The following is a 25355-nucleotide window of genomic DNA, read 5'->3' as shown; positions in this document are numbered from 1 at the left end:
CAGGAGACGAGAACATCAAAGAAAGCGAGAAGATAAGAAGATTTATTATGAGGAAAGGAAGTCAAATCAAAGGAATGGCAACAATGTGATGGTGCTAGTAATAACTCAAGAAGTTCAATTCTCTTCCCCTTTGAACAGAGCAAACAGGACCTGAATATAACTAGTGTCTGCTTTGGGACAAAAAAGAGAACAGAGTACAAAAAATGGCTGTCTCAAAAAATACTCAGTCAACTCTGCATATTTTTTTTTCTCATCAATTCTCCAAATAGTCTGCTGGGAAAAGGAGATGGGAGTTATTGGCTCCAAGCTGGTGAAGCCTGTTGTATATGACCCCAGTGACCCTTGAAGTTTGCATCTGTCGCTTCACGCTGCCTTTTTCTGCCAGTCTCTCAAGGGGCTGTGGAGGGAGACACAGAAGAGCCCACCTGGCACCATGGCTCCCAGCCTCCCTCGGACTGTGCCTCCTTTGTGGACAGAGACCCAGACATGCAAATCAGCATCCCAGAAGCCTCCTTTCCACCATTTCTTGTGTTTTGATTTTCTGCCCCTTCTTCCTCACACGATGGAATCTCATCAATGGGTAGTAGGAGTGACACTGCAATATGAACAAATATTCCCCTTGGGTCTTAGAGAGAAGGCTGGAAGGAAAGGGTTTCAGAATAGCTTAATAGCAGTCAAAGCACTGGGTGTTAAACTGCTGGTTCTCGTTGGCACTATTCTTCTCATTCCGAAAGTCTACTGAGAGCCAAAACGTTTACAATCGAAGTCAGGCCCCTGCCAGCCCACTACTGGAGTTTTATAAATAAGCTGTGGCAGCGCAGACAGAGACTGCATCGGGTTAGGACCCAGCTTCCCTGAGAAGCAGTCTGCTGTGCCCCCAACACTAGATCACTAGATCTCAGCAGACTGTGCAAAATGCCTCTCACGTGGCGCCTCTCTTGGACCACCAATGGTATGACCTAGGCACTGTCTGCTGCCAAGTTTACACATCCTTTACTCTGCCGAACTTTTTGTTTGCTGTCTTCTCCTGCATTCTCCTAAGCTTGTACCTTTTAATTCCTTGATTATCATTCAAGTGGAATTTTAGTGGTAGCGGAGACAAACATGTCTTCAACCAGCCATGTTTACTGGAAGTCTTGTGTGTGTTTGTGTGTGTGGTGGCGGGAGATGTCCGAAACCCTTAAACACCATCTAACATAAAACGGCAGGTGAATGTGGCAGCCAACAAAAACTGATAGTCCAAACAAGTCTTGATAAACTATGGCTGTGGGCCAAGTCTGACTCACTGCTTGTTTGTGTCAATAAAGTTTTATTGGAACATAGTGATGCCCATCTGTTTATGTATTACGGATGCTTTCACACTGCAATGGAAGAGTTGAGTAGTTGCAACAGAGCCCATATGGCCTGTCTCTGTACAAAAATATTTACTGTCTGAATTTTACGGGAAGAAATTTGCCAATCTCTTGTCTAGAACACAAGCTGATAACAATGATAACTATTGCAAGACTTTATGTAAACATTTTTCTATACTTCAAACTTGTCTGAAGAATGTTAAAATTTTGAGGATTATTTCATTTATCTTAGTGTTAATGACACAGGCAGGAAAGAAATATGTTTTACCAAGGTATGGCAAAAGAATATCCTTTAGAGAAAAGTACTGATCTAGATACAATGTCTTGTATCCAATATAGCTGTGAGGCAAATGTTACTCATAGAGGGAAATTTGATATCTCTTCACTTTTTTTTTTTTAAAGATTGGCACCTGAGCTAACAACTGTGGCCAATCTTTTTTTTTTTTTTTTTTTCTGTTTTATCTGCCCAAATCCCTCTGGTACGTAGTTGTATATCTTAGCTGCAGGTCCTTCTAGTTGTGGCATGTGGGACGCCGCCTCAACGTGGCCTGACAAGCAATGCCACGTCTGCACCCAGGATCCAAACTGGCGAAACCCTGGGCCGCTGCAGTGGAGCACGCAAACTTAACCGCTCGGCCATGGGGCTGGCCCCTCTTCACATATTAAATTAAAGAAATATTAGTTGACTAGCAAGTCCTGCTAAAATTTTGTAGCAAAAGACAGTTACAATTGCATATTGCTGGCTTAGATCTTTAAATTGTACTTCTAAATTAGTCAACATTTTTCAAACCCAAATTTTCACCATCATGATTAAAAAGCGAAGACTCTTTGAGAAATAACCCTTCCCAGAAGGTCAAAATATTATGCAACATAGAAAATGTCCCGGAAGAAAATGAACCGAATTTCCAACAGTGGTAAAACGGTAAGATTAAGGATGACTTTCTCTATCCTTTTCTCTATTTTCCGCATTTTTACAGTGAATATTATACTTTCATAATTGTAAAAAAAATTCAGTTGGAATTTTTTTCCACCAGGAAATGGATTAGAATTGGGCTGTGCTGTTAGTGGATAGATTCCATTAACGTATCAGCTGTCATAAAGTTATCACGGCAGGGAGAAACCTTCTGGGGAACAAGACATGAGGTAAGTTTGTTTTCTATACCAAACAATTGCAGGTGATAGCAACCTCAGAGGTGCCAAATACTCAGAAACTAAGAATTGTGTCTGAAAACCTTTGGATATAAATAAATTGGCAACTAGTTTTGTTTTGGTTTTTTCTCCAGCTTACATGTACCATTTTTAGTTTGGAGAATAAGATCATTCTCCCCACAGGTGACACAGCCTGTGCAACACTTCTGGGGAGGAGAAGTCTTCACCTCGAACCCTGCTCAGCGCCTGCCTCTCCTAGATCTGTGTGGTGAGGTTGTGGGAGTTATCCTGTGCCCTCGTCCCCCCATCCACATTTTCCTACAGATAGAAATTCATACGCAATTAACATCCATGACAGCTGGAGCCTGCAATGTGAATACTGATCGAATTTCAGGTAAAAGTACTAAAAGCTTTTAGGAGTATTACTTTTCGGATGCTCACCTCATTGAATTCTCAAATAGGCAATCAATTGCGATCATTGTAGAAGAGAGACTTCTGGCTCCTACTCCGGCTGCTGGAGCCCCAGTTCCCAACCACGCCACCCAATGGCCTCCATCCTGCCCTTCTCTTGGGACGTTATGAAGAATTATGATGCAGCTCATTTATTTAAAAAGAGCTAACAGTTATCAGTTTCCACTAATTCAGCATTTTCTTCAATATATCAAATGTTTTGAAAAATACCACGTACATATTCCCAGCAAATGATTAACCATTTTGCCTCTTTTTAAATGCTGAGTTTGAGATACAATTTCTTTATTTGTGGCAGTCTCTGTGGGTTTTCAACCTTATATGTTGCATAACAAGACAATTCCCTTTTCTTTTCCTAATTAAATAAAGGCTGTCAGCCTAGCCATAAGTGAAAAGTCACGTGCAATGTTAGAGTCCACTGGACAGAGAGTTGCGCTCCAGTCACACAATAATGGTGTCACATCGTTAGGTTAGGTCCTGGGAAGGCCTGCTCCTTGCTCTTCACTTCTTGGTTCACTTGTTCGTTCATTCACTCAGCCATATGTGTGGGGCACACTCTCTGCCCGCACTGTGCTAGGCTCTGGGGATGGAGAAGGTGCAGAGCCTGCAGCAATGTTGCGAGGACGTTGACTCAGACCCACAGTGCTGACTGCTTCTTGTCTCAGTTGCTGTGGTTAGGATACCCCATTCTAACTCTGGCTCTGGGACTCTAACCTCCCCCTCCTCTCAGCAGGTAGCGCACAAGGTGTGTGAGTGTGGGGCATGTTAGATAACTGGGTTATTTAAGCCAGAGCCCTAAAAGCCAAGGTATTGGAAACCTAAAAAAGGCATCCTGAGTCCTACTCCAGGGCCCATGGAATCTCCTCAGGCTCTAGGTGCTATTCTTGTCCCACCTGGGGCCCAGTTGAGCCCCCCAGGGGTTGAGAAGACCATATCTAGTACCCTAGGCTTCTGCATGCCCAGCTGGGAACTTCATATGAGGATAGTGAAAGGAAGCCCCTTTCCAGGGCACAAAGAAGTATTTTGGGGAAGTCATTTATCTGATGAAGGCAGTGACCTCAGACCTGGGAAGGCCCAAGCTGGCTGCAAGGGCTGACTCTGGTTGGACTTGTCGTTATGTGGATTTCTCTGCTCTGGTCAGCTGGTCACCAAAGATGTCAAGCCAGCTCCTCCTCCTGGGATGGTATTTGCAAGCACTGGGCCCTGTCCAGGGAGCAGGAGCACAGACAACTTATGGGCTCCAATTGCCCCTATGATCCTGGCCCATGCACTGGAGGCACCCCACCCCACACTCTCCCTTTTAAGTTCTTATGTCACCAGACCCTTATCTGTCTGGAGAATGTCAGCCCCTCCTGTCTAGGGGAAAGGGACAAAGAATGAGAGCACAAAGGAATGCACTAAAAGAAATTATTTGAGGTTCCTGCCTGAGAGGGTGGTGATGGTGTAAAACTCGGGATTGGAAAAAAGAAGGGGAATTCTTCTTAGACTCTTTATGGTACCTAACCCCCATCCTTACTGCATCGTGGTGGTAGTTCCCAGCCTGATGAGATTTCTATTATCAGTAAAACAGCTCATAGGGATCAGAAGAGTTTACCAAACTGTATCTTGATAAATAAAGTGAAAATGAATTTGAAACACATGGATTACATTTCCTTAAGATGTGCACGAGTTCAAAAGTTAACAATAGCAGTGCTCGACTAGAAGCTTTTGGGAATTTCTTAAACCCACGTGCTTGAAAAACCAGTTTTTAAGTTGAACTTAGTTGGGTTCCCTTCCCCTTTAGGGCACTAAAGTTTGCGTTAAAGGTATTCACAGAGAACACTGTAACAAACCAGGGCTGGCAATATGCTCTGGTTTTATTATTTGTTTTGGAAATTTCCTCATATTGTTCTGCTTTAAATTCTCAAATAAACCCTTTAATTTATATAATTACTTTAAGAAGGCAGAATAATTCTTCTTCCTGTTGCACACCAAGTAAAAATATCTAAGAGTCCAGGGAATGCAAAGCTAAACAGGACAAAACTTCTGGAAACATTAACAAACCTCTTAAGTACTCGTTCTGTGTACACTTGACATTGGAATTATGGAGAGATTGTACAATATCAGTGTTGTAATAACATAAAGGATGTCTATGTCTTGATTCTTTTACTGTAGATTCAGTTGTTTATAAGAGTTCAAAAGCTTTGTTAAAAAACAATTAATCAGACAAACAGACAGATAAAAAACCCCAGGGTGTAACTGTATTTATGAACTTGTGTAGCTGTAAAGTAAAAATTCGGTAGTAAGACATTGTGGGGGGCTGGAATTAGCCACCCCAAGATTTGTCTCTTTGGCATGAGGATTATTTTGGGCTGGTTACTTTTTAAAAACTGCAGACGTGAGAGAAACTCTGGAAAGTAGAATTTACTTACCCTTTGTTAAGAGACATTTACCTTTGTAAAGGAAATCTCCATCTGTAAATGTGTCTCTCTCTCTGTACCAGGAACAAGGGAGGGGATGACCTTATCTCTACAAACTCTATCAATGCCAAAGGCAAGGACTTAAATCTGCATAATAACCTTACTCTTGTTTATTGTGCTTTTCTGGTGATGTCCCATAACTGACTCCCCCCACCCCCAACATCCTCCTTTGTCTTTAGCTGAGGATGGTATTTAAGGTGAGAGCTTTGGCCATTCTGGCGAGTTACTCAGTTTTTCTGGGTCTCTCCTGTGTATACATGTTATAAAGCTTTGTTTAATTTTCTGCTGTTATTCTGTCTCATGTGAATTTAATTCATTGTCTGGCCAGAAGGACCCAGACCTGGTAGAGGAAATGTCTTCCTCCCCTACAACATGGTATGGAAGTAGGAATAGTCTTAGCTGTCTACATTTACTGGAAAAGATAGTTTTTATTTAAGTGTTTTCAAGCTTCTTTTTAAAAGAATTTAGAAAAAAAATAATGTAGATTTAGTAGAGAAAAGATGGTCCAAAGTACGACAACATCAGTTCCTGTTTAAAGGAATGAGGGCCTATTGGATTAATCTGTAAATATCAATGGTGGGAGAATTCACATGTAGATATTTGTCTCAATCCACTTTTCAATGTTTGAGGTTTAGGAAAGCACACATTGCTTCCAGCACATTTTTGCTTAATCTTAATTCTATGCATATTTTAAGGGAAATGTAATCCATATGTTTCTAATTCATTCACACAACTTGGCTAAGCATCATTGAAGATGTGGGGACCTGAAATTGGCCACCCCAAGATATGTCTCTTTGGCATCAGGATTATTTGAGGTTGGTTGCTTTTGATAAACTGGGACAGAGAAGGAGGCTCTGAGGAATGGAACTTGCCCTTCCTTAGGACACATTTACATTTGTAAGGTAAATCTCTATCTGTAAAAGGTGCCTCCCTCTCTGTACCAGGAAGAAGAAAGGAGATGACCTTCTCTCTAAAAACTCTTAATCAATACCAAAGGCAAGGACTTAAATCTGCATTTTATTGTGGTAGTCTGGTAACCTCCTGTAACTGACTTCCCTCCCCCTCCCAACTTTGGCATTTCTTTAAGGATTAAGCATCTTTCTTTAGGCTGGGAACCGATTGCGGTGCTCATCTGTGACCCCCCCCCCCCAACCCGAGGCAACACACCTGCCACCCTGCGGCGCTCACTGAGACAGCAGACCTATCTGCCGTTTCCATCAAGCGCTGTGCTGACAGAGCAGCCTCGTGACTATTGTAAAAGGGACTTTTCAATCACATGTGAAACACCCCGTTTGGGGGCTATATAACCACTCTGTGCACCCCACTTCTTCAGTGCCCTTTCTTCCTTCGGGAAGAAAGGCCCCGGGCCATGGTTCCTCATAAAGCTTTGTTTAATTTTCTCTTGCTATTCTGTCTCATGTGAATTTAATTCGTTCTCCGGCCAGATGAACCCCCATTTGGGGAGAGGAAATGTCCACCTCCCCTACAAAGACATATTTGATATCCAAGGTATTTTGAAGCTGTTAAAATTACCTACCACGAGGAACTAAATGCCATATTCATTAAAAGCCAGAAGGTCACACACTAAAAATTCAACCATATACCGAGAAGTAGAGCTTCCTGGCTTCTAAGCCTATTTACCCTTTTTTAAAACTCATATCCCATGAGAAGAATCAAAAGACAATGGGAACCACAAATTGAGTGCTAGGAACAGTCCAGATGACTGAACCCTATATCTTTGAGTGTCCTTGGGAAGAAAGCTCATCTCTTCAATTAAGAAGTGATCATTAAATGAAGAGTCAGTCAATTAAATCACAAATTCATTGTAAGGAAGAGAATTCTTTTCTCTACTACTGGAACCCGCTGGAATTTCTCATTCCTGTGGTAGTGGTGCTTCTCAAACGTTAATGTGTGTATGAATCACCTGAGGGACCTTGTTCAACCGGAGATGCTGACTCAGCAGGTCTGGGATGGGCCTGAGAATCTGAATTTCTAACAGGTGCCCAGGTGCTGTTGGCGTTGCTGGTCCATGGACCACATTTTGAGAAGCAAGGCTCTGCTGCAGGGTTTCTCAACCACTACTGATATTTTGGGCTGGAAACTCTTTGTCTTAGGGGGCTATCCTCTTCATTGTAGAAGTTTAGCAGCATCCACTAGATGCCAGTAGCACCTGCCTCCCCTCCCCAGTCATCACAACCGAAACTGTTTCCAGACATTACCAACAGTCCTCAGCCTGAGGACAAATTTGCCTCTGGTTGAGACCACTGCTCTAGTGTTTTGTTTAGTGGTTAAATGTCTAGTGCATAATGTAAACACCTCCTGTGGAACCAGCTCCAGTGCGTGCAGTAGTCATCAACCAAATAAATAAACAGCTTTCCTTTTTTTTTTTTCTCCTGAGCAATTATCATGCTTTTATTTACGGTCACTGTGGATTTTTAACTGATTTTGTCTCCCTCCTTTCTATGGCCACAAAGGTGCTCAGAAGTAAATCTGTAAACCACATTTAGCAATTGTGAAAATTTCTAGAAAATAACTACTGAATTTATTTTATTTCTCTATGTTTGTTTTTTTCCCCTCACATTCAGTGAATCATCTCTTTTTATTTTATTATATATTTTTATAGGCGGTCATATCTAATTTGAAATAAGATTGGTTTCCCTTAAGTAAGGTACACCAGACAATCTGAATGGAAATAGACCAGGCAGGACAGGCACAATGCATTCACTTGCTGACCATGATTGATCATTTGCTGTTTGATACATATTAATAAATCTGGGAGATAGTGAGACAAGCCTCAAAAATATTGAACAATCTGGCCTATTTTCTCCCGACAAACTGAGGTACATTGAGGGACACAGGTGTCTGGAAACAGGACAGGAAACTAACATGAAAGAAAAGTGAGGGTTTTTTTTAACCTCTCATTAAAGATATAAAATTAGCAATAAAGTTGAGGCTGATGAAAAACTTGGCCAAATAACTAATGTTTTACATTTTGCCAGCTCTGACATAAGACACTTAGAATTCATTCATTTAGAGCGTAAAAGACCTTTAAAAATGACCTTAAAAATAATCCAGCTGAGTGATTTTCAAGTGTCTTTAAGCTGGGGAATTCTTGGTTTAAACATCTATCAGGAAGGCCAATGTAAATCCAGCAAAATCAGAGCTGTTCTGTTGGCGGGGCAGGGGAAAGGAGGAAAGAGGGGGTCTAGGGGTCCTTTGAAGGGGCCCCTGAAGCTCTTTAAGGAGCACAGGTTGAAAACCCATGACCCTGTATATGCTTTTGAGATAAGCGTGGGAAGTGGTGGCACAAGAAGATGAAGTAATCTGTTGGCGGAATTGGAACTGCCCAACAGCAGGGTTGGAACTGACACCCAGTTCCACAGACTGGTCAGGCAGGATGCTGAGAGTTCTGAGTTAGCACCAGGGTCCAAGTTACCAGCATCTCTGTTACTGACGCCAAATACTCTTGTTAAATAATTCCAAGCCTTGCAGAAATGTATACATTAGAGTGTGCAAGTTTCTCTTTCCCTATCCCCAATCTGATTCTTCAGAGAAAACAAGTGGTAATAGTTTGTTGTGTGTCCTTCTGAAACTCTTCCCCACCATATATTTATATCTATCTTCTATCTATCATCTATCTATCTGTCTATCTATCTATCTATCTATCATCTATCTAAATCCTTTTCTTTGTCCTGGTTCTTAGCCAGCTCTATTTTTCCTTTTATCATAGGATTTAACACTTTCCAACATCCTATATACTTTACTTATCATTTCTATTACTGATGTCACGTCTTTTCCCACTAGAACAGTCTCTGTGAGGGCAAGGATATTTGCCTGTTTTGTCCACTGACATTTCTCAGGTTCCTAGGATGCTGCTGGCATGTAGCAGGAACTCAGAAATCTTTGCAGAATGAATGAATGAAGAATGAACAGTCAGGACAAGTAAGCGGAGCACAGAGGATTTTTACGGCAGTGAAGCTATTCTGCATGATGCTACAAATGGTAGATACATCCAAACAATGGAATATTATTCAGCACTACAAAGAAATGAGCTATCAAGTTGTAAAAAGACACGGAGGCACCTAAAATGCATATTCCTAGTGAAAGAAGCTGATCTGAAAAGGCTGCTTAGAAATTGGGTGTTTGATATGAGAAGTGGATTCATACTCAGAGTCTCTGCAATGGCATTATGCACATCTGTGGCTTATTTTAATGGTAGAATAATATTCTAATGGCTGTTGGATAATTGATGTGAATATTTCATCTGAAAAATGATTAGTTTCTGTAAAACAATTTATTTTTAAAAGTCCAATGAATTTTTTTTTTAAGAAAAAGAAAAAATTGCATTTTATAATTTCTTACTGGTCTCTAACGTGGACAGGAGAAAAATGTAGACAGAGTAAACCCAGGAATTTGGCATCTTTTACTGAGCTCACTTCAAGTGGGCCTGCCAACACGTGACACGAGGCTCTCTCCGCTTCAGATAGACTCATCTGCTGTCTGCAAACACATGAGGCTCTCTCCGCTTCAGATAGACTCATCTGCTGTCTGCAAACACACATCTCTCTGAAAACGGACTGTAACATAAATCCACGCTACCAAGTTATCGGATGCCTACACTCCTGATTGCCGAGTATGCCACTGCCTATGTTTTTGGAAAAACATTTAAAAATCCTCCATCATCTGAAATTTGATGGCTGTTGTGGAGCAGACAAGTGAAAATTATCTTTTTTTCTTTTCCCTTTTCCTCTGTTATATTAAAACCCTTTCCGCAGCCATATAATCTCTTTTCACTTTCCTGGCTACCAGCTCTTCATCACCAACAGAGCTCAGAAATAGGGATCTGCTCAGTTTTTAAATGAGATCTGATGATATCCAGGGAGAATTTTGTTCCCCTACAGGGCACATACTGCCAGTTTCATAATGGAAGTAATAAGAAAAATAACACTTGCTTTCCTGAAATTTGGTTTGTGGCAAACTGGATTGGAATGTACTCTTCTGCTGGGAACTGTCAGTGGCTCAGGACCATTTCACAACAGCATTGTGTCCTGTGGAGTAAAGCCAGTCCCCAGACACAGTAACGGATGACTGATAATCTTCCCTAAAAAAAGATAAAAATACTTACTGCGGCTATCAGAGTATAATGCCGTATAACCTCCCATTTAAAAAATAACACATTTAGAAGAACATATTTAAGAATATGAAATAAGTCACAGCAAACTACTTCAGCTTCTAAACTACCTCCTCCTCCTTTTTCTGCTTTTAACGTGGCTACCTTTAGGGTGAGGTATACTGAAATGCATTCCTGTGCATTTTTGCTACATTTATGTATTTACTTTTGTCTCTATTTATTAGCAAGGTCCCTTTAAATGTGTTAGAGACATACTCAAGGTGGACACTACATTAGGTAAACTGACCGTTTCAAGGATTTGGATGACTCATTTCATTTACGGGCAGATAATCTCTCCTTGATTTCCATACAAAATGGCCCAAGCGTGTACATGTGCTTACCAATTTGACTTTGAACTGTCTTCTAGTTGGATAAATATACATCTCATCTGTCGATAAATATCAGTTAAACCAAGATGCAGACAAGCAACACACTCCCTTGTCTGATAGCATGGTTAGGTCATCTTTCTTTAATTGTTTATTTGGATGTTCAAAGAAAATCAAAATTTTTCTTAAGAGGGAGGAACTTTCGAAAATATAATTAAGGGGACATAAAGTTACCTGATGTCCTCCAGCGGAACTCTGCAACATGTTAAGTTGTGGAGTTAAGTGTATGACATCCTTACCAGTGACTTGTGGTTACCCGCCCAGCTGTGCAGCTCGCCTTAGCTGGGGACGAACAAGGGTTGCAATCTGATGCTAGCTCCACAGAGGAGTCTGGAGGGCATCTTTTCAAAAAGATTTGTAGATCCTCCTTTACCATATTATCTGGATGTTTCTCATGGGCCACTGCGGATGACTGGAACCAGGACATGTGTGGCAGGAGAAAGTCAAGGAAAGACCCAGCCACCATTATACCTGTCTTCTTTCAACTAAAATCTACTCTTTAGAGAAATGGGAACTGGTGAGCACGTAATCCAAGATAAATTCCAAAGCGCCAAGAAAAACTCTTTAGAAAAGTTTTTCCTAACAAGCGTTTTTCAGACAGGGGCCCAAGTGACCACTTCAATGAAATAAGGCTCTGGGAAATTTGTAACATTTTCCTACTTGCTGTTTTTCTCTCTCAAATTGTGTGAAAAGCTTTAGATTTTTCCCTGCCTCCAAATCTTACAATTCTCCCCATGGAGAAATTATCCTAACTCCATGATAAAGCCAATCTATTAAAAAAAAAGAAAGAGAAAAGAAAACCTCCCCAGAACCATCAAGTGGATGAGTGTTATCATCATCACCCCAAGGATGGACTAACAGAGGAGAAAGAGGTGAGAACTGGTGCTGGCTTCACCTCTCAGCCATACTAACAGGAGGTTGGACCGTCTACACACACAATTTCCATAAGGAAGCTTTGTCGGTAATTAATTAGGAAAACAGCACCTGCTTCTTGATATTTACAATAAACTTCATTTTATTTTATTTTTGTGTGTTCTTATATCTGTTCAAGTTAAGAAAAATCAACTCGCGTGAGTCTATTAGAGAAAGGACGACATCACTAGCTTTCAAATTAGGTTTCTGCGAGGCAGGCTTGCTGACATGCTCTACAGATGGCATGAATTTCTACCCAATCACGAAATACGTCAAAATAACCAAAATAACACGGATGGGTTCTTGTAAGCTTTTATATCACCCTTTACAGAACTCCAGCGATGGGCCAGATTTTCAAGGATTTATTTCAATATCATGTGTTTCTTTCTTTTTTTTTAATGTCTAATCATTTTTGTTCACGTAAATGAATACCAGTGATTCATATTTTTAAAATGCCCTTTGGCAGATGAACTAAATTCCTTGTGTCTTGTATGTCAATATAATCAGGCCGTGATATTAGACCCACTGTGTTTGAATACAGAACTTTCAGTGGTTGGCAAACCTGCACCCATGCCAGAGGCCTCTAAGGCTCAGGAGAGTATATCTGATCTGGCGATAACAGGTTCTTTCATACCCGAAATGACGCTGCTGACCCAACCTCAGTAAGACCTAGGGTGTCACAATTTTTCCAGACATGATGATAGGTTTGCGTTGATCAATTTACACTCCATTGTCTGTCCCCACTGCGATCAATATCATGCAAACAAAAGACATCTAAGTGGGGCTGAGGACGCCATTTGTGACCTTGATTTTCCTCATATCCAATTCTGCTGTACAGTGACTAGTGACGTTCTTTCAACAGAGTTTATTACTGAGGTATTAGGTTGAACCATATGAAAGCAATGTTTTTGTAGGTCAAAATAAGGAAGTCCAACATCAGTTTCTTCATATGATTCAAACTAATACCAAAAGAGCTTCTTTAAAGGGTTGTTTTGTCATGTTATTAAAGTGTGGACTTTCTAACATCAGTCTAAGATTATTCTTAACACCTTGTTTTTGTTCTTGTTCTTGTTTCCTGTTGGCTATCTGTCTCTTGAACTTTAAATGTTATGGAAGTGGTCTTTATGCTTCCTCCCTTTGTTTCTTGATTACTTTGCAAAATTCAGCAAGAAAGACCAAATATGTCGCTTTTATACCAACAACACATTAAACATAACAGAATATCTAAGCCTAAATCTTTCTTCAATACATTTTTAAGGAAAGAAATGCAATATTGCTGAATCAAGCGATCTTATGACAACAAGCAGAATTGTGTCAGCCAGATGCTTGCTGGCATTTCCCCGAATGGTTTCCACAGTCCCTGAGAGAGCCACAGCGTCAGTACAGGCAGCGCCAGTACTTTCTTGGTGAGTATATTTACAGTGAGTCATAGAAATCTTCCATCCCTCACACATCTCTGGGCAAGGAACTTCCCAGGACCTTCCAGGAAATTACAAAAGTATGAATTAATTCCAAAATGTCAACTTAAAAAAATATGTACTCAGTTCTAGGATTCCTAGTAGGAAACATTGGTATCAAAAGGAAATACCTTTTTTTTTTCTAAAGTAAAGATGATGGATTCATTCCATATTTTGGAAAAAAACCCAAGTCACCCAGTTAACTCTCAAACTCCCAAACGAATTCAAGGCAATAAGAAATAACATGTTTTTGACAACTAGATGCTTGAAGTATCTCTGCTGGACTTCACGTTTTCACAAGATTAAAACTCATGGTACAGCACATCTTTAATGCTTTAGTCTAAACTTTAAAAAAAAACCCAAGCCAAAAACTGTTCTAGTAGATGGAAGCACGTCTAACCTTGCTACAGACTCTGTCAAACTGGGAAATTCCTCTCATAGTCAATTATATAAAGTTCTCCAACCTGTACATTAAACACATGGATTATTAGGGAAACATGCCATTATAAAGGGTTTGCATTGATTGAGTTTTATTGATTTTAGCTATTTCCAAGCCTCCGGTATACTTAATTATCTAAAATTCGTATTGAATACAAATAATATCACTTTTATTGTCACCATTTAAAAAAAGAATTTTAAGAAGGCTGATCAATTGAGTAAGTAAACACCTTTGAAAATGTCAGATTCTACACAGACATGCTAAATAATAATATTTGTCATGACCAAATTCTTGGACCCCTCCTTTTCCTTTGTTAGCCTGAAAATACGTCCTTTCCTCTGATTTGGGGCCAGAGAAAAGGCAGGAAGTAGAGTTTGGGAAACAGGACCCTCCTAGAACCTAAACCTGGAAAGAGATGATAGAGAGGGTGGGTGAATATGAATTGGATTCACTATTCTTCAGCTATATTTCCTTCTGGAAGATGCGCTGCCTAGCTTTTTCTAGAAGGGCAAAAGATGCGTGTGAAAAGACGGCGTGTCTGCTAGAGGGCTAGGACCTTCATGTGAATCTCAAGGGAAGAACACAGCTGCTGGTTAGGAACGATCACGGGAAACGTCTAATTAGTTTGACAGTGCCTTCGAGCCAGCCAGACCTGTTCAACCCATGCCAGAAGCACAGCTGCCCTAGCCCTCTGCCATTTAGTACCTGTGTCTCGAACCCATCGCCTTTCCCAGGACCAGGATTAGGGCACAAAACTCAAGGAAGTGCCAGAAAATTTAGTAGCGAAGATAAATTAACATTTAAAAAAAATCAAAATTAATACAAAAAGTCCACGATGAACAAAAATATAAAATTGTAAGTAAAGACACGATCCATATTACTACCTACTCCTTTTGCCTCAGCTCCAATATAGCTCGGCAAGACATCATTACTGATCCTGTTAAGTCTTCACTTAAAATTTTTCTGAGTTTTTTGGGCACCTCCTTAGACTGTGCACCGAGGGAAGGCCCGCCCTGACACCCTTTTATCCCTTTGTCCTATGTTTTCTGCCAGGCTCACACTTTCACTGGTCCCGGGCTGCATCACCTCCTGACTCTGCTTATGCTTTCTTCAGTCTATAATCTCGGAGAGTTCAGAGATTGTGTCTGTTTGGGTCATAGCTGAGACTCACACAAAGCAGAACATTTAGCACAGTGCCTGGCACACAGTAGCTGCTTCCTGAGTGCTTGTTGAATGAATAGAAGAAAATCTCTTGGAGCTCAATGCTGTGCATGGCTTCCTCGCATGCTTATGTGGATGGAAAAATGCCTGAGGCTGGGCCCCTGTCTCAGACCCTGTTTTGGGGGCCACAGATCCCTTCCAGGATTTTCCTGAACACTAACACCAGGGAGCTAGGAACAATATATCTTGAGGTTTGGAAAAAAATCAGAGTTGGTGCACCTGAGTAGGTTCAAATGGAAAACAAAAAGATGATCAAACTTACTAGATAAAAAAGCAATTAAAATAATGTAAGAGTGTTTCAAAATGATCTATTTTGCAAAAGATCCAGAAAAAAAGGATGGCAATTTATGTGATTTGAGTTTTTTGAGATTTTTTTTCCCCCAGTGATGTCTGAAATTTCTCAAGTTTGGGGCGCTTAGAGCACTTACCTTCAATGGTACACTGATCAGGGACGGGAATCTTCTTTCCGATTTCCACAGCATATGCTTTCACTTTACTGAGGTTTTCCTTTAAGTGTAAGTACAGCTTATCTTGGTATTCTACAGGACTTGTGGTTGCCTCTGGAGTTTCTTCCCGGTAGTTTTCTTTAACCAGTTCTGGCAAATTCTCTGATTCTATATGTATACTACTTGAGTGTGAAACTGAAGAATTTCCCAGCTGTGATCCATCAGCATCTGCCTTAAAGGACCACTTGTCATTTCCTTGGCTAAGTGGGTCTAAGTCTGAAAGAGAGATGCTGGCTGGTGTATCTCCACTCTCCACGACTTCCCCATCATCTGAATTCATGCCCTTCGTTAGCACCGTGTGCAAAGCCAAACTCTTTGACCTACAGCACAAACAAAAGGAAAGTTGAGATAGTAAGGAGGTTGAGCTACCACTCACTGACAAGGAAAAGAAAGAATAATAACACCGGACAACAACATACTTCCGCCAGAGCACGAAACTGAAAATTGGTGCTATTAACAGATTTGATGAAACAGACCACCAACAAGTTATGTAATAAGCCAAAATTTTGAAGGTCTAGGCCTCTCCAAAAACAAAGATGTAAAAATCAATTTCATGGCAAAACTGGTCGGATAATAGCGGACTTACACACTTACATTCTTTTTTTTCTTTTTAAACAGTGAATTCTTTTTTTTTTAAAGATTTTATTTATTTATTTATTTCTCCCCAAAGCCCCCCGGTACATAGTTGTATATTCTTTGTTGTGGATCCTTCTAGTTGTGGCATGTGGGACGCTGCCTCAGCGTGGTTTGATGAGCAGTGCCATGTCCGCGCCCAGGATTCGAACCAACGAAACACTGGGCCGCCTGCAGCGGAGCGAGCGAACTAAACCACTCTGCCACTGGGCCAGCCCCCTTACATTCTTTTTTATACTTTTGCATTTGCTTTTTCATCAGAAGCCAAGGGATGCTTTTGACAGTCATTCTTAACATTGGCATATTTATACTTAAAAAGTATTTTGAAAAAATAAGCCAGAGGTTTGTTTTCCATTTGTATTCTTCCTTTAAAATAGCGAGCTTCTCTGGATGATGAAAGCACTGTGGATAAACTTCATTCATGAAAGGCTGGCACTTGGGTGACTGTTGGTAAAAGACGCTTAAACATGACCCCAGAGCAGGGTGCTAACAAGACTAGCAGCAAACATAGAGAGCACACTTTAAAAACCAGCCGAACAAGCTCATACCTGCTAAATCTAATGTCTTTTCTTTCTTCCTTAGAAACGTGGCCCAAACTATATCTTCTGATAGAGCCAGGGGTATTGCTCTCAGCATTGATTTTGTCTTCAAAAGCCTGTATTTTAACTTGGAGCTTTTCATGGTCTTCATTTCCAGCTACAGTGAGCTTTGCTTCTCTCAGCTTCTCAGGGAATTCGATTTCAGCACTGGCTTTTTTCCTAAAGGGATAAAAATCACTGCATTAGATGCTGCTCACATATACCCTTTATAACAGTGTTACTCTCTGTTTAACTGCCTCTTCTTTAAAACCGAAAGCTTTACCTGGTAAAATTTTTATTAGTTATTTAACAAATATTTATTGGACATAGCCCATACTAGTTACTACTTGAAATTGCTTCAAAAACTTATTTTGCCAGAGGTTTAGGAACCTTGGTGTTTATGCCGACTTAGTATTGGAAATACTTTTTGAAGGACTCCGAGAATAAAAAGCACTTTTTACGGTCATCTACCATGTTCTTAGCTAGCTCTCCAAACGCACGGCTTCCATAGGAAATTCATGCCAGGTATTTCCTAGAAAATATACACGTGCTGATGTATTTGTGCTGAAATTGATACAATAAGAACATTTCAAAAGGACTGTGCAAACTCACGGTTTTGTTACTTTTACGGAAATCAGTGTTATGAAGCAAGAAAATTCTTTCTGAACTTTAATATGTTGGAGGAAAGAGGTTTTCCTGGATGATATTAATAGTTCCATATATGTTTCATAGCAGAATTTATAAAACTCTCTGTAGGTCATTAAAACTCTCTCCTTTGAGGCAGGGGCTGTCTGCGGTGTGGCTTTGGAACCTTCCCAAGGTCTGCCACAGTGCCTTAGACGGAGAAAGAGCCGACGGATAAACTCAGAAAGAGCCCATCGTGCTCACTCAGGTGCTGGATGGTCAAGGCAGTGGTCCATTTGTCTCCCCTTATTTGTCTTCTGAGGGTGAGCCAGGCTCAAACTACTTTCTATCTATTTAGCAATCACTATCAATCATATCATATAGGCTCGGCATTAGTTATTTCCTTATAAATGCAAGAGTCAGTAATCCCTGGACATCCAGTCATCAACAGGGACTAATGATTCTTTTGGTTTGGCTGTATATTTACTTGGCTCTCTTTAGCGTTATTCTTAGATGGTGAGGACAGGGGCCTCAAGCCTTTAGAAAAGTCCTGGCTTTTCAAATATATGGCTATTTTTCTCTAAGGGCCAAAGTAAACCAGGCACAGTACTTAGGTGAGAGTGAGAAGACACAATTTTGTTGTTTTTAATGCTCTGGTTTTTAGGGAAAACCAATGCAGAAGGCTGGTAACAGTATTTCCAGCTACCGTCCGCTCATTCTGGGGCCACATCTGTGGCAGGCACTGGTGTGGGCTAGCTGGCAAGGTAGGATCCTGCAGCTTTTCTGGTGGCCCGGAGAGGGTCCTGGCCTTGAGGAACGGTTCATAGTTCGGGTCCGCCGTGGTCTGCAGCCCCCTGTTAGTCCAGCCCAAGGGCAGCTGCTGATGGTGCAAACTGGGAAGGAGAGTAGATGACCCGTTAGGTAGCCAGGACATTGTTTATTGTCTAATAAGTGATTGCTGATAATATTTAAATATATTTTTATAGGCTTCCTATGGTTTTGCGTACACAATGTTCATTTATTATCCATACCATGCTTGACTGAAATATACAGGAATAGATTTCGAGAAGCAGCAGTTAGGAATAAAGGCTAACCTTGGACACGTTCCCTTTCCTGACACATATATGATAGCAGCTGCCCACAAACGATGGGAGGCTTTGACATCTTCTAGCCAGAGGATTCTAAAAGCGGAACGTTTACTCGTATTACAAATGAAACCAAGATAGCCGTAACACTGGATGTTATTTTACAAACCATGATGATTACCAAGATTAATTTTAAAAGATCCAGTGAACTCTCTCAAGATGAGAACTTTGGGGGATATTTATTTTCTGTTCATGTTAGCCCACGCATAGTCACCAAACTAAAAGTATTTCTCCGCTTCCTGGGAACCTGATCACATTTCAAAAATGAAAGATGCCTTTATTTTTGAACTGTATTTCAGAAATTTCTATAGCTGGGATTATTAAAACTTAAAAATTTGTAAAGCACAAAGTATACCTCAATATCCATGTATCAGATACTGAGCATTATGTAATGTTTTAAATCTCAAAACATATGAGCTGTTAGAGGAACAATTTCTCACAAATTTAGTTTTTTTTTCTTTCTATATAAATCTTTGGGTTATAACAATAGTTAAAATAATCACATTTTCTCCCCCAGAACTTTGAATTTCAGATGATTATAGTAAATCTCAGTAGACAACTTTATTGGATCAGTTTCTGATCGTTTTAATAAAATTTTCATACTTGTGGAGATCTTTCTTTCATTTATTGTACTCTTTATATCAATTTCCCTATCAATAAACGGGGATAACAACTATACTTAACTCATAGACTTCTTGGGAAGATGAAACGACGGAATCACTGTGAAACACTATTCCTAGCACGTAACAGGCAGTCAATGGACATTTGATTTCATTACTATTATTACTAATTGTTTTTATTATTGTTGCTATTCCTTTGGCAACTTTATCTGCCCTGTCTATGCCTTGCGTTAACATATAGAGAAGACATCAGTGGCCCGGACACAGGCAGATCAGTAATTCATATCCCCAAGGGAACTGACGTCCCCTGGTGATGCCGTGGCACCAGGCTTTAGGAGAGGACAGTCACTCAGCCCCCTTTCCCGGCTCCTGTCTCCCGTTGCCAGGTGTTGTTATTAAGCACCCGGGCCTGAATGAGGGGACTTTGGGCATGAGAGCAGTTGTGGGTTACCCCTAGACGTCCACCAATCCCAAGAGGGGAAGTCAGGTGTCTCTGGGGTAGAGTTGCCAGGTAAAATACAGGACACCCAGGCAAATCTGAATTTCAGGTAAACTACAAATAAATTTTTTAGTATAAGTATGTCTCTAGATGGACATGCTAAACATGTATTCTATGACACTAAAAAATTATTTGTTCTTTATCTGAAATTTAACTGCATGTCCTGTATTTCTGCTTATTAAATCTGGCAACTCTACTCCAGGGTAAACCCCTGCTGCTCGGGGCCAGGGATCTGGACTGCTCTTCCTCGTTCCCCTGTGCTGGCACAGTGCTTGGCACCCACAGGTACCTGAAGTGTTTGTGGAATAAATAAACTGAGACCACCTTGGTTTCCGAAGTGAGACTGCTCCTTGCTCCCACAAAAACCTCCAGAGGTCTACCAGATGCCCATGAGAAGATACCAGATGCTTCTGCTGGCCTATGGGGGTGGAGGGTGGGGCGGTGTCATTTGGTAAATATCAAATGTGGAGAGAAGCAAGGAATGAGACTGGGAGTAAAAGAGGGAATTGCAAAGGGCCAAATAAGAGAGTGAAGGTGCAACAATCAAATGGCCCAGAAAAGTGATCCTTAGATACGAGGCTGACGAGGGCTGCTGATGAGTAGAATTCTCACCACAAAGACTTTCTCTGATACACAGTCTCCTTGTTTTGATGATCTGGAGATGTGTATGACACAGAGTCAGGGGACGGGGCGGTCATGAGGAGTCACCGAGGCATCCAGATCTGCAAGACAGACCAAAGAGAACTCTCTCTCACTGCCCATCCGTCCACCTGGGCTTGTCACAGAGTGCTGCTGGCAGGGAGCTGGGACGGTTCAGGATGGAAGCTCAGAAAATGACAGAGGGAAATTTGAGTTTATAATCAACATGCATTGCTCTTTCTCTTCTCCTCTTCGTTTTTAAATTTAGCGCAAACAGATAGGAGAGAATTTGTTCAAAACCAGAGACCTTTTACAAAGATAAATTCTGCATTCCTTCTGGAGCAAGAAGTGCTCACAAATGTGAAAGCCCTGGTGGGGCCATTGGTCCTGTGCGCCTACTTGTGGGGGAGTGAGCTGGGGGCCAGTGGGTTGGGTTTATGTAAGGGGGTTCTTATTTCTTCCCATTTGTCACTTTTAACCCCAGAGGTGATTTTACAGAAATCTTTGTCAGAGTTCTGTAATCCCCTAAATATTAACTTGGCTTTAATTCAACATGCCACATGACAAGAGGCTCAGATGATTTCCAGTCTCAACAGTTTCTGGTCTCTGTTGCCAAGATAAAACTTTTAAAAGCCCCTCTAGGGCTGCTCGGGGAGGCCTCATTACCTCCCTCCGGCTGAGCAGGGCTCCCCTTAGACACGAGCGGGCCCTTGGGCAGCTCACTGCTCTTGCTCAGCTGGAGATGGGCACTAGAGCTGGCAGAGGTGGAGAGATTGGCAGCTCTCTTCCTGGGTCCTTAAAGCAAAGAAAATAATATGAGTTAACTTTTGACGAGCTTGGCTGCTGATCCCACGTCCGGGTATGTACTCAAAAAGAGCTGAGCTCGTTCGAGGGGAAGCAGGAGCCCACATGGGTCAAAGCCACGAGGAGTCCTCCATTCTGAGGGTGTCCTGGTCCTTACTCTTCAGCAGTTTCTTGGGTCACCAGTCATCATAAGAATGGCAGAGGTCATGCCCCAGCTCCACAGTGCTGCCATCTGTCCGGGGACTGCAGCGAGGAATGCTGCTGGAACAGCTCCACTCACACACTGAGGGAACAGACAGCGCTAAGTCTAGGTTCTTGGTACTCTCTCCTGCCTTGGACCTGCTCCGTGGGCAACAGCAGAGACCAGCAGGTGCCCAGTTATAGATGGGCACCAGGATGCAGAAGTTTGCTGCAATGAAATGACTCCGTGGTTTACTTCATTCACACAAGATCTTTTTTTAGGGGCTTCCAAAAGAGATGGTTGTAGGGAAATGGACTGAGCTCGGCCTCACAGGGAAAAGACCTAGGGCCTTGACTCCAATCTCCTGTTCTCTAGTGATGTGGCAATTGTCCTTGTGATGGTAAGCCTCATTTTTGTCATCTAGAAATAGAATTAATGATACCACATCACCAGATTGCTGAACGCATTATATCATATAATGCATTTGACAGTACAGCCCACTCAGAATGGGGACGAACAAGTCAAATGATAAAACCCTGGGTGGCTGCCCAGTGTGGACATTTGACACTGGAAGAAGACAGCTTGTGCAGGCAATGCCAAACCTGGACGGTGAGCCTCTCCTGCTCACAGCCAGGGAGGACAGGACAAACCCTCCCGCACACGGCGGCAGCCTGTGGAATGTGCTTTGCGGGAGAGCGGCCCTCCCTGCTGGGCGAGCACACGAGCATGGGGACATAGAAGTGGTTGACTTAAAAAATCTCTGTACTTCCAGTAAGAATTCTGAGCAACTGAAGGCACAGAGAGAGAATTCCCTGCAGTCAGAATAAAAGTTGAAAAGCCCTAATATGAGGAAGTGACCACTCTAATGCAGAGGCTCAGTGATTCAATGGGACACGGACAAAGCATCAGCAAAAAGGGCAAAGCCCTTGGGCCAGTCCCAGCGGCCTAGTGGTTAAGGTTGTCATGCTCTTCTTTGGCGGCCAGGGTTCGGTTCCCAGGCATACATTACTCCTCTGTCAGTGGCCATGATGTGGTGGTGACCTACATGCAAAAAGAGGAAGATTGGCAGTGGATGTTAGCTCAGGGAAAATCTTCCTCTGCAAAAAAAAAAAAAAAAAGTGCAAAGCCCTTGCCTTTGCTACTCAAAGTGGAGTCACTGTACCAGCAGCATCAGCATCAGCTGAGAGGTTGCTGGAGATGCAGAATCTCAGACCCCACCCCAGACCTACCTACTTGGACACAATCTCCAGGTGCCTCAGTGGCACATTCAAGTTTATGAAGCATCAGCCCAGACAACAAAAGAGCAGAATGTGTAGCAGGCCAGGGCAGAGGCATTTTCCCTTGATCAAGCGTGGCTGCTGAGGATTTTACTAATTCCACGGTGAGGTGAGACTAAATAACCCATGCCTTATCTGGAGCTGGTCAGTGGTAAACCGTATGCAGTTCCTTCCCGTTCCATAGCTTTGTCATCCTCAAGCCTTTCAGGGTTTTTATCAATTCCAAGGTTAAGGTGCCTTTTGAGCTTTTGCCACTGATAGATACTGGTTCAGATGGACCCCAAATCATTAGTCGAGATTCCCGACACTAAAATGGGCAGACCGGGAGAGCAGCCGCCTTAACAGAAGGCTGCTGCATCCTTATGAATTGTCTTCTGGATGGCACCAATTACAAAAGCACTTTGTACATATAAAGGAGTACAAGAATGCAAAGGACTAATGTCATCAGGGCACTTTGGATCAGGGCTGAGAACTCTAAAGACACGCTCCTCTTTTCCTAGACTAACCGTATTTTCTGGGAAGCTGAGCAGGTCACAGGGTCTGGCAGTGAGGAAGACGGCGAGGGGACCCTCTGTGAAATTGCCACACTGGGTCTGGAGAGGAAATAGGTCGCGGTCACTCCCCGCGTTTGACACTGGGAGGGCAGGAAACTGCTGCGTTCTCCTTTCTGATACGTCCTCTTATAGTCTCCACCCCAATACGACATCCTACCTCACTTTTAATAGGTAGAAACATAGCTACCCGGAAGTGGAGGGTGATAGTCAGAACACGCCAGTGACTGAGCTGGGGATGGAACTCAGCACAAAATCCTATGATTCGATTCTTAGTCCACCTAGAATTCAGCATTTCCCCACAGCAGACTCTAGCTGACGGCCTTCAGCTTGCCGACTAATACAAAGCCCACCTTCCTCCTGACGGGAAGTATGAAGACCGTAAAGAACTCTTTCCCCAGCTGAGCCATCCCACTAGCTATATCTGAGTCATGCCTGAAGTGGCATGTGTTCATTACGTTTTAGTTATTCAATCTCTTGCTTTAGGTCCCAAAGGAAAGTTTGGGAGCAGAATGTTAGTTACTAAGGAGAGTTCTGAGATTTGCCTACATTCAGCTGCACTAAGAATCTAATGCAATGATGCTCAAACTGCCGGTGGTAAAGAACGGGTTTTTTAATTTTCTTATGTCATGGACCAGTATTTTTGTAAAATATAATAAATGTAAGTTACCAGAGAAATAAAATAAATAAAACAAAGACATACAGGGTCTAAGCCCACTGGTCATGCACTTAGATGTTGCAGCAATGTCAAATTGCTGTAAAAGTTCTCAAGTCTCATTTTCAATCTCTGGAATAACCTTGTCGCAGGCCAGGAGGACACGATCTGCAGACTGGAGCTGGTTCACAAGTTACGCTTCGAGTAACTCTGGTCTTATGGACATGTTAAATGAAATTGCCTACTATAATGTGCACCTGGAACAGAGGACAAATGCCAACAGGTCACATTTACCCAGGGTTTTCTATGCACAAGGCACTCTAGTCCACCGCATGCACTGCTTCTTACAGAATCCAGTGAAGCAGGCCCTGTGACCATCTCCATTCACAGATGGAGTAGCTGAGGCACAGAGATGCTGAATAACTTACTGAAGGCCACCTAGCAAACCCAGCCTTAAACACAGGTATCTGCCTCCAGAGCTCACCCACTTCACGGCCCTCCCCCGCTGCTGCTCAGTAGGTGTTTGGTTCAGGTTGCATTTGAACCTACCCAGGAATAAGCAATGTGTATTACGGGATTGGTGACAGTGCAGCAACCAACAAAAATTACTGTACGCTAATATCTCTGAGCATCATCCTGTGGGAACAGACACCAGAACTGAGCTGACATATAATCATTGACCAACCCTTTGCAGTGATCTGAAAAATGAATTTTGGCATCCACTTTACCAAAAACTGAAAAGGTGTTCAAAACTCAGGGAATGTCATGCAAACAGCAACTTCAGAGTTGAATTATGATGGCTGCCAGAAAGCAACAGGGAGCTTCTGGGGAACCAGAAGAGCAAAGAGCCAGGCCATCAGGGTCAAGCAGAACTGTTTGCCCTCAGCTGTCACCCTTTCCACAGGGGCTGCAGAGGGTCCCATCCCTCTCACCTCTTCTCCCACAGCACAGCTGACCTTTTTCCAGGCTAAAGCTGTTGTTCCCTGTCTTGTTGGAAATGGGAAGCCAAGCCATAGGAGCTTGACAAAAAGCTATCTTCCTTTGTGGTGTATCCTGTGTTTTGAACACTGCTGCGTTACAGGAAAGGGGCCTGGTCCCCCTGGTGAAGCTATAATTGCATTGCTCACACTCCTTGGCAGGGCTGCCCCACCCCCAAACCCCCTTTGTCCAAACTGGTGGAGCCAGCCCCTCTGGGGCCCCTCACTCCCTGGGCTTGCTTCATTGTCTCCAAAGCTGATAATGATGTCTCCCACCTACATCTCTTGCTGATAAACGAATTCCTAACATACCTTCACAGACCTTCCCATCACCATAAATGCTGCTTTAAGGAAGGACAAATGGTGGAGTAAATGAACAACAGATGGAACATAAATGGTACCACATGTCAGACTTAACCTCTTCAGTAAAAAGACGGCAAAAAAACTGAAGCTCTGCCTTCCTTTCCTATGCATGGAGGAGTGACAATAGCCACAGCTACTGCCACAAATGGCTGTTAGGATGTGCTTTTTATACCAGTGACCAGTGTAGACTTCTCTGGATTGAAAAGATGTGCTCATTTTTCATTAAAACGCTGGTTACCTTGGTGGGGTGAAATTGTATTCAGCTTTTCCTAAGCAGGGGGCAACGCTGA

The 25355-nt window shown here is 42.2% G+C and overlaps 1 protein-coding gene across 11 annotated transcripts in view; it reads right to left on the bottom strand.

Annotated features, from left to right (window-relative positions):
• The window catches only part of VEPH1 (ventricular zone expressed PH domain containing 1), a 212598-nt gene that overhangs the window by 71978 nt on the left and 115265 nt on the right, over nucleotides 1-25355 (bottom strand). For 8 of the 11 annotated variants that reach the window (XR_011503304.1, XM_014861910.3, XM_044770990.2 and 5 more), the window contains 2 exons: nucleotides 16701-16910; nucleotides 15442-15839 (listed from right to left, as the gene is read on the bottom strand). Coding sequence is in view for 10 of the 11 variants with exons in the window: in XM_014861910.3 (XP_014717396.2) it covers nucleotides 15442-15839; nucleotides 16701-16910 (608 nt within the window). In the remaining variant the exon portion in view is untranslated. Of the gene's footprint in view, nucleotides 1-13980; nucleotides 14198-15441; nucleotides 15840-16700; nucleotides 16911-20297; nucleotides 20341-25355 lie in introns of those variants that run through there. The other 3 variants (XM_044770989.2, XM_070509601.1, XM_070509600.1) reach the window with 3 other exon arrangements.

The sequence above is a fragment of the Equus asinus genome, chromosome 5 (genome assembly GCF_041296235.1).
Source record: "Equus asinus isolate D_3611 breed Donkey chromosome 5, EquAss-T2T_v2, whole genome shotgun sequence".
Taxonomy (NCBI): domain Eukaryota; kingdom Metazoa; phylum Chordata; class Mammalia; order Perissodactyla; family Equidae; genus Equus; species Equus asinus.
This window is presented reverse-complemented; position numbering and strand designations above follow the sequence as displayed.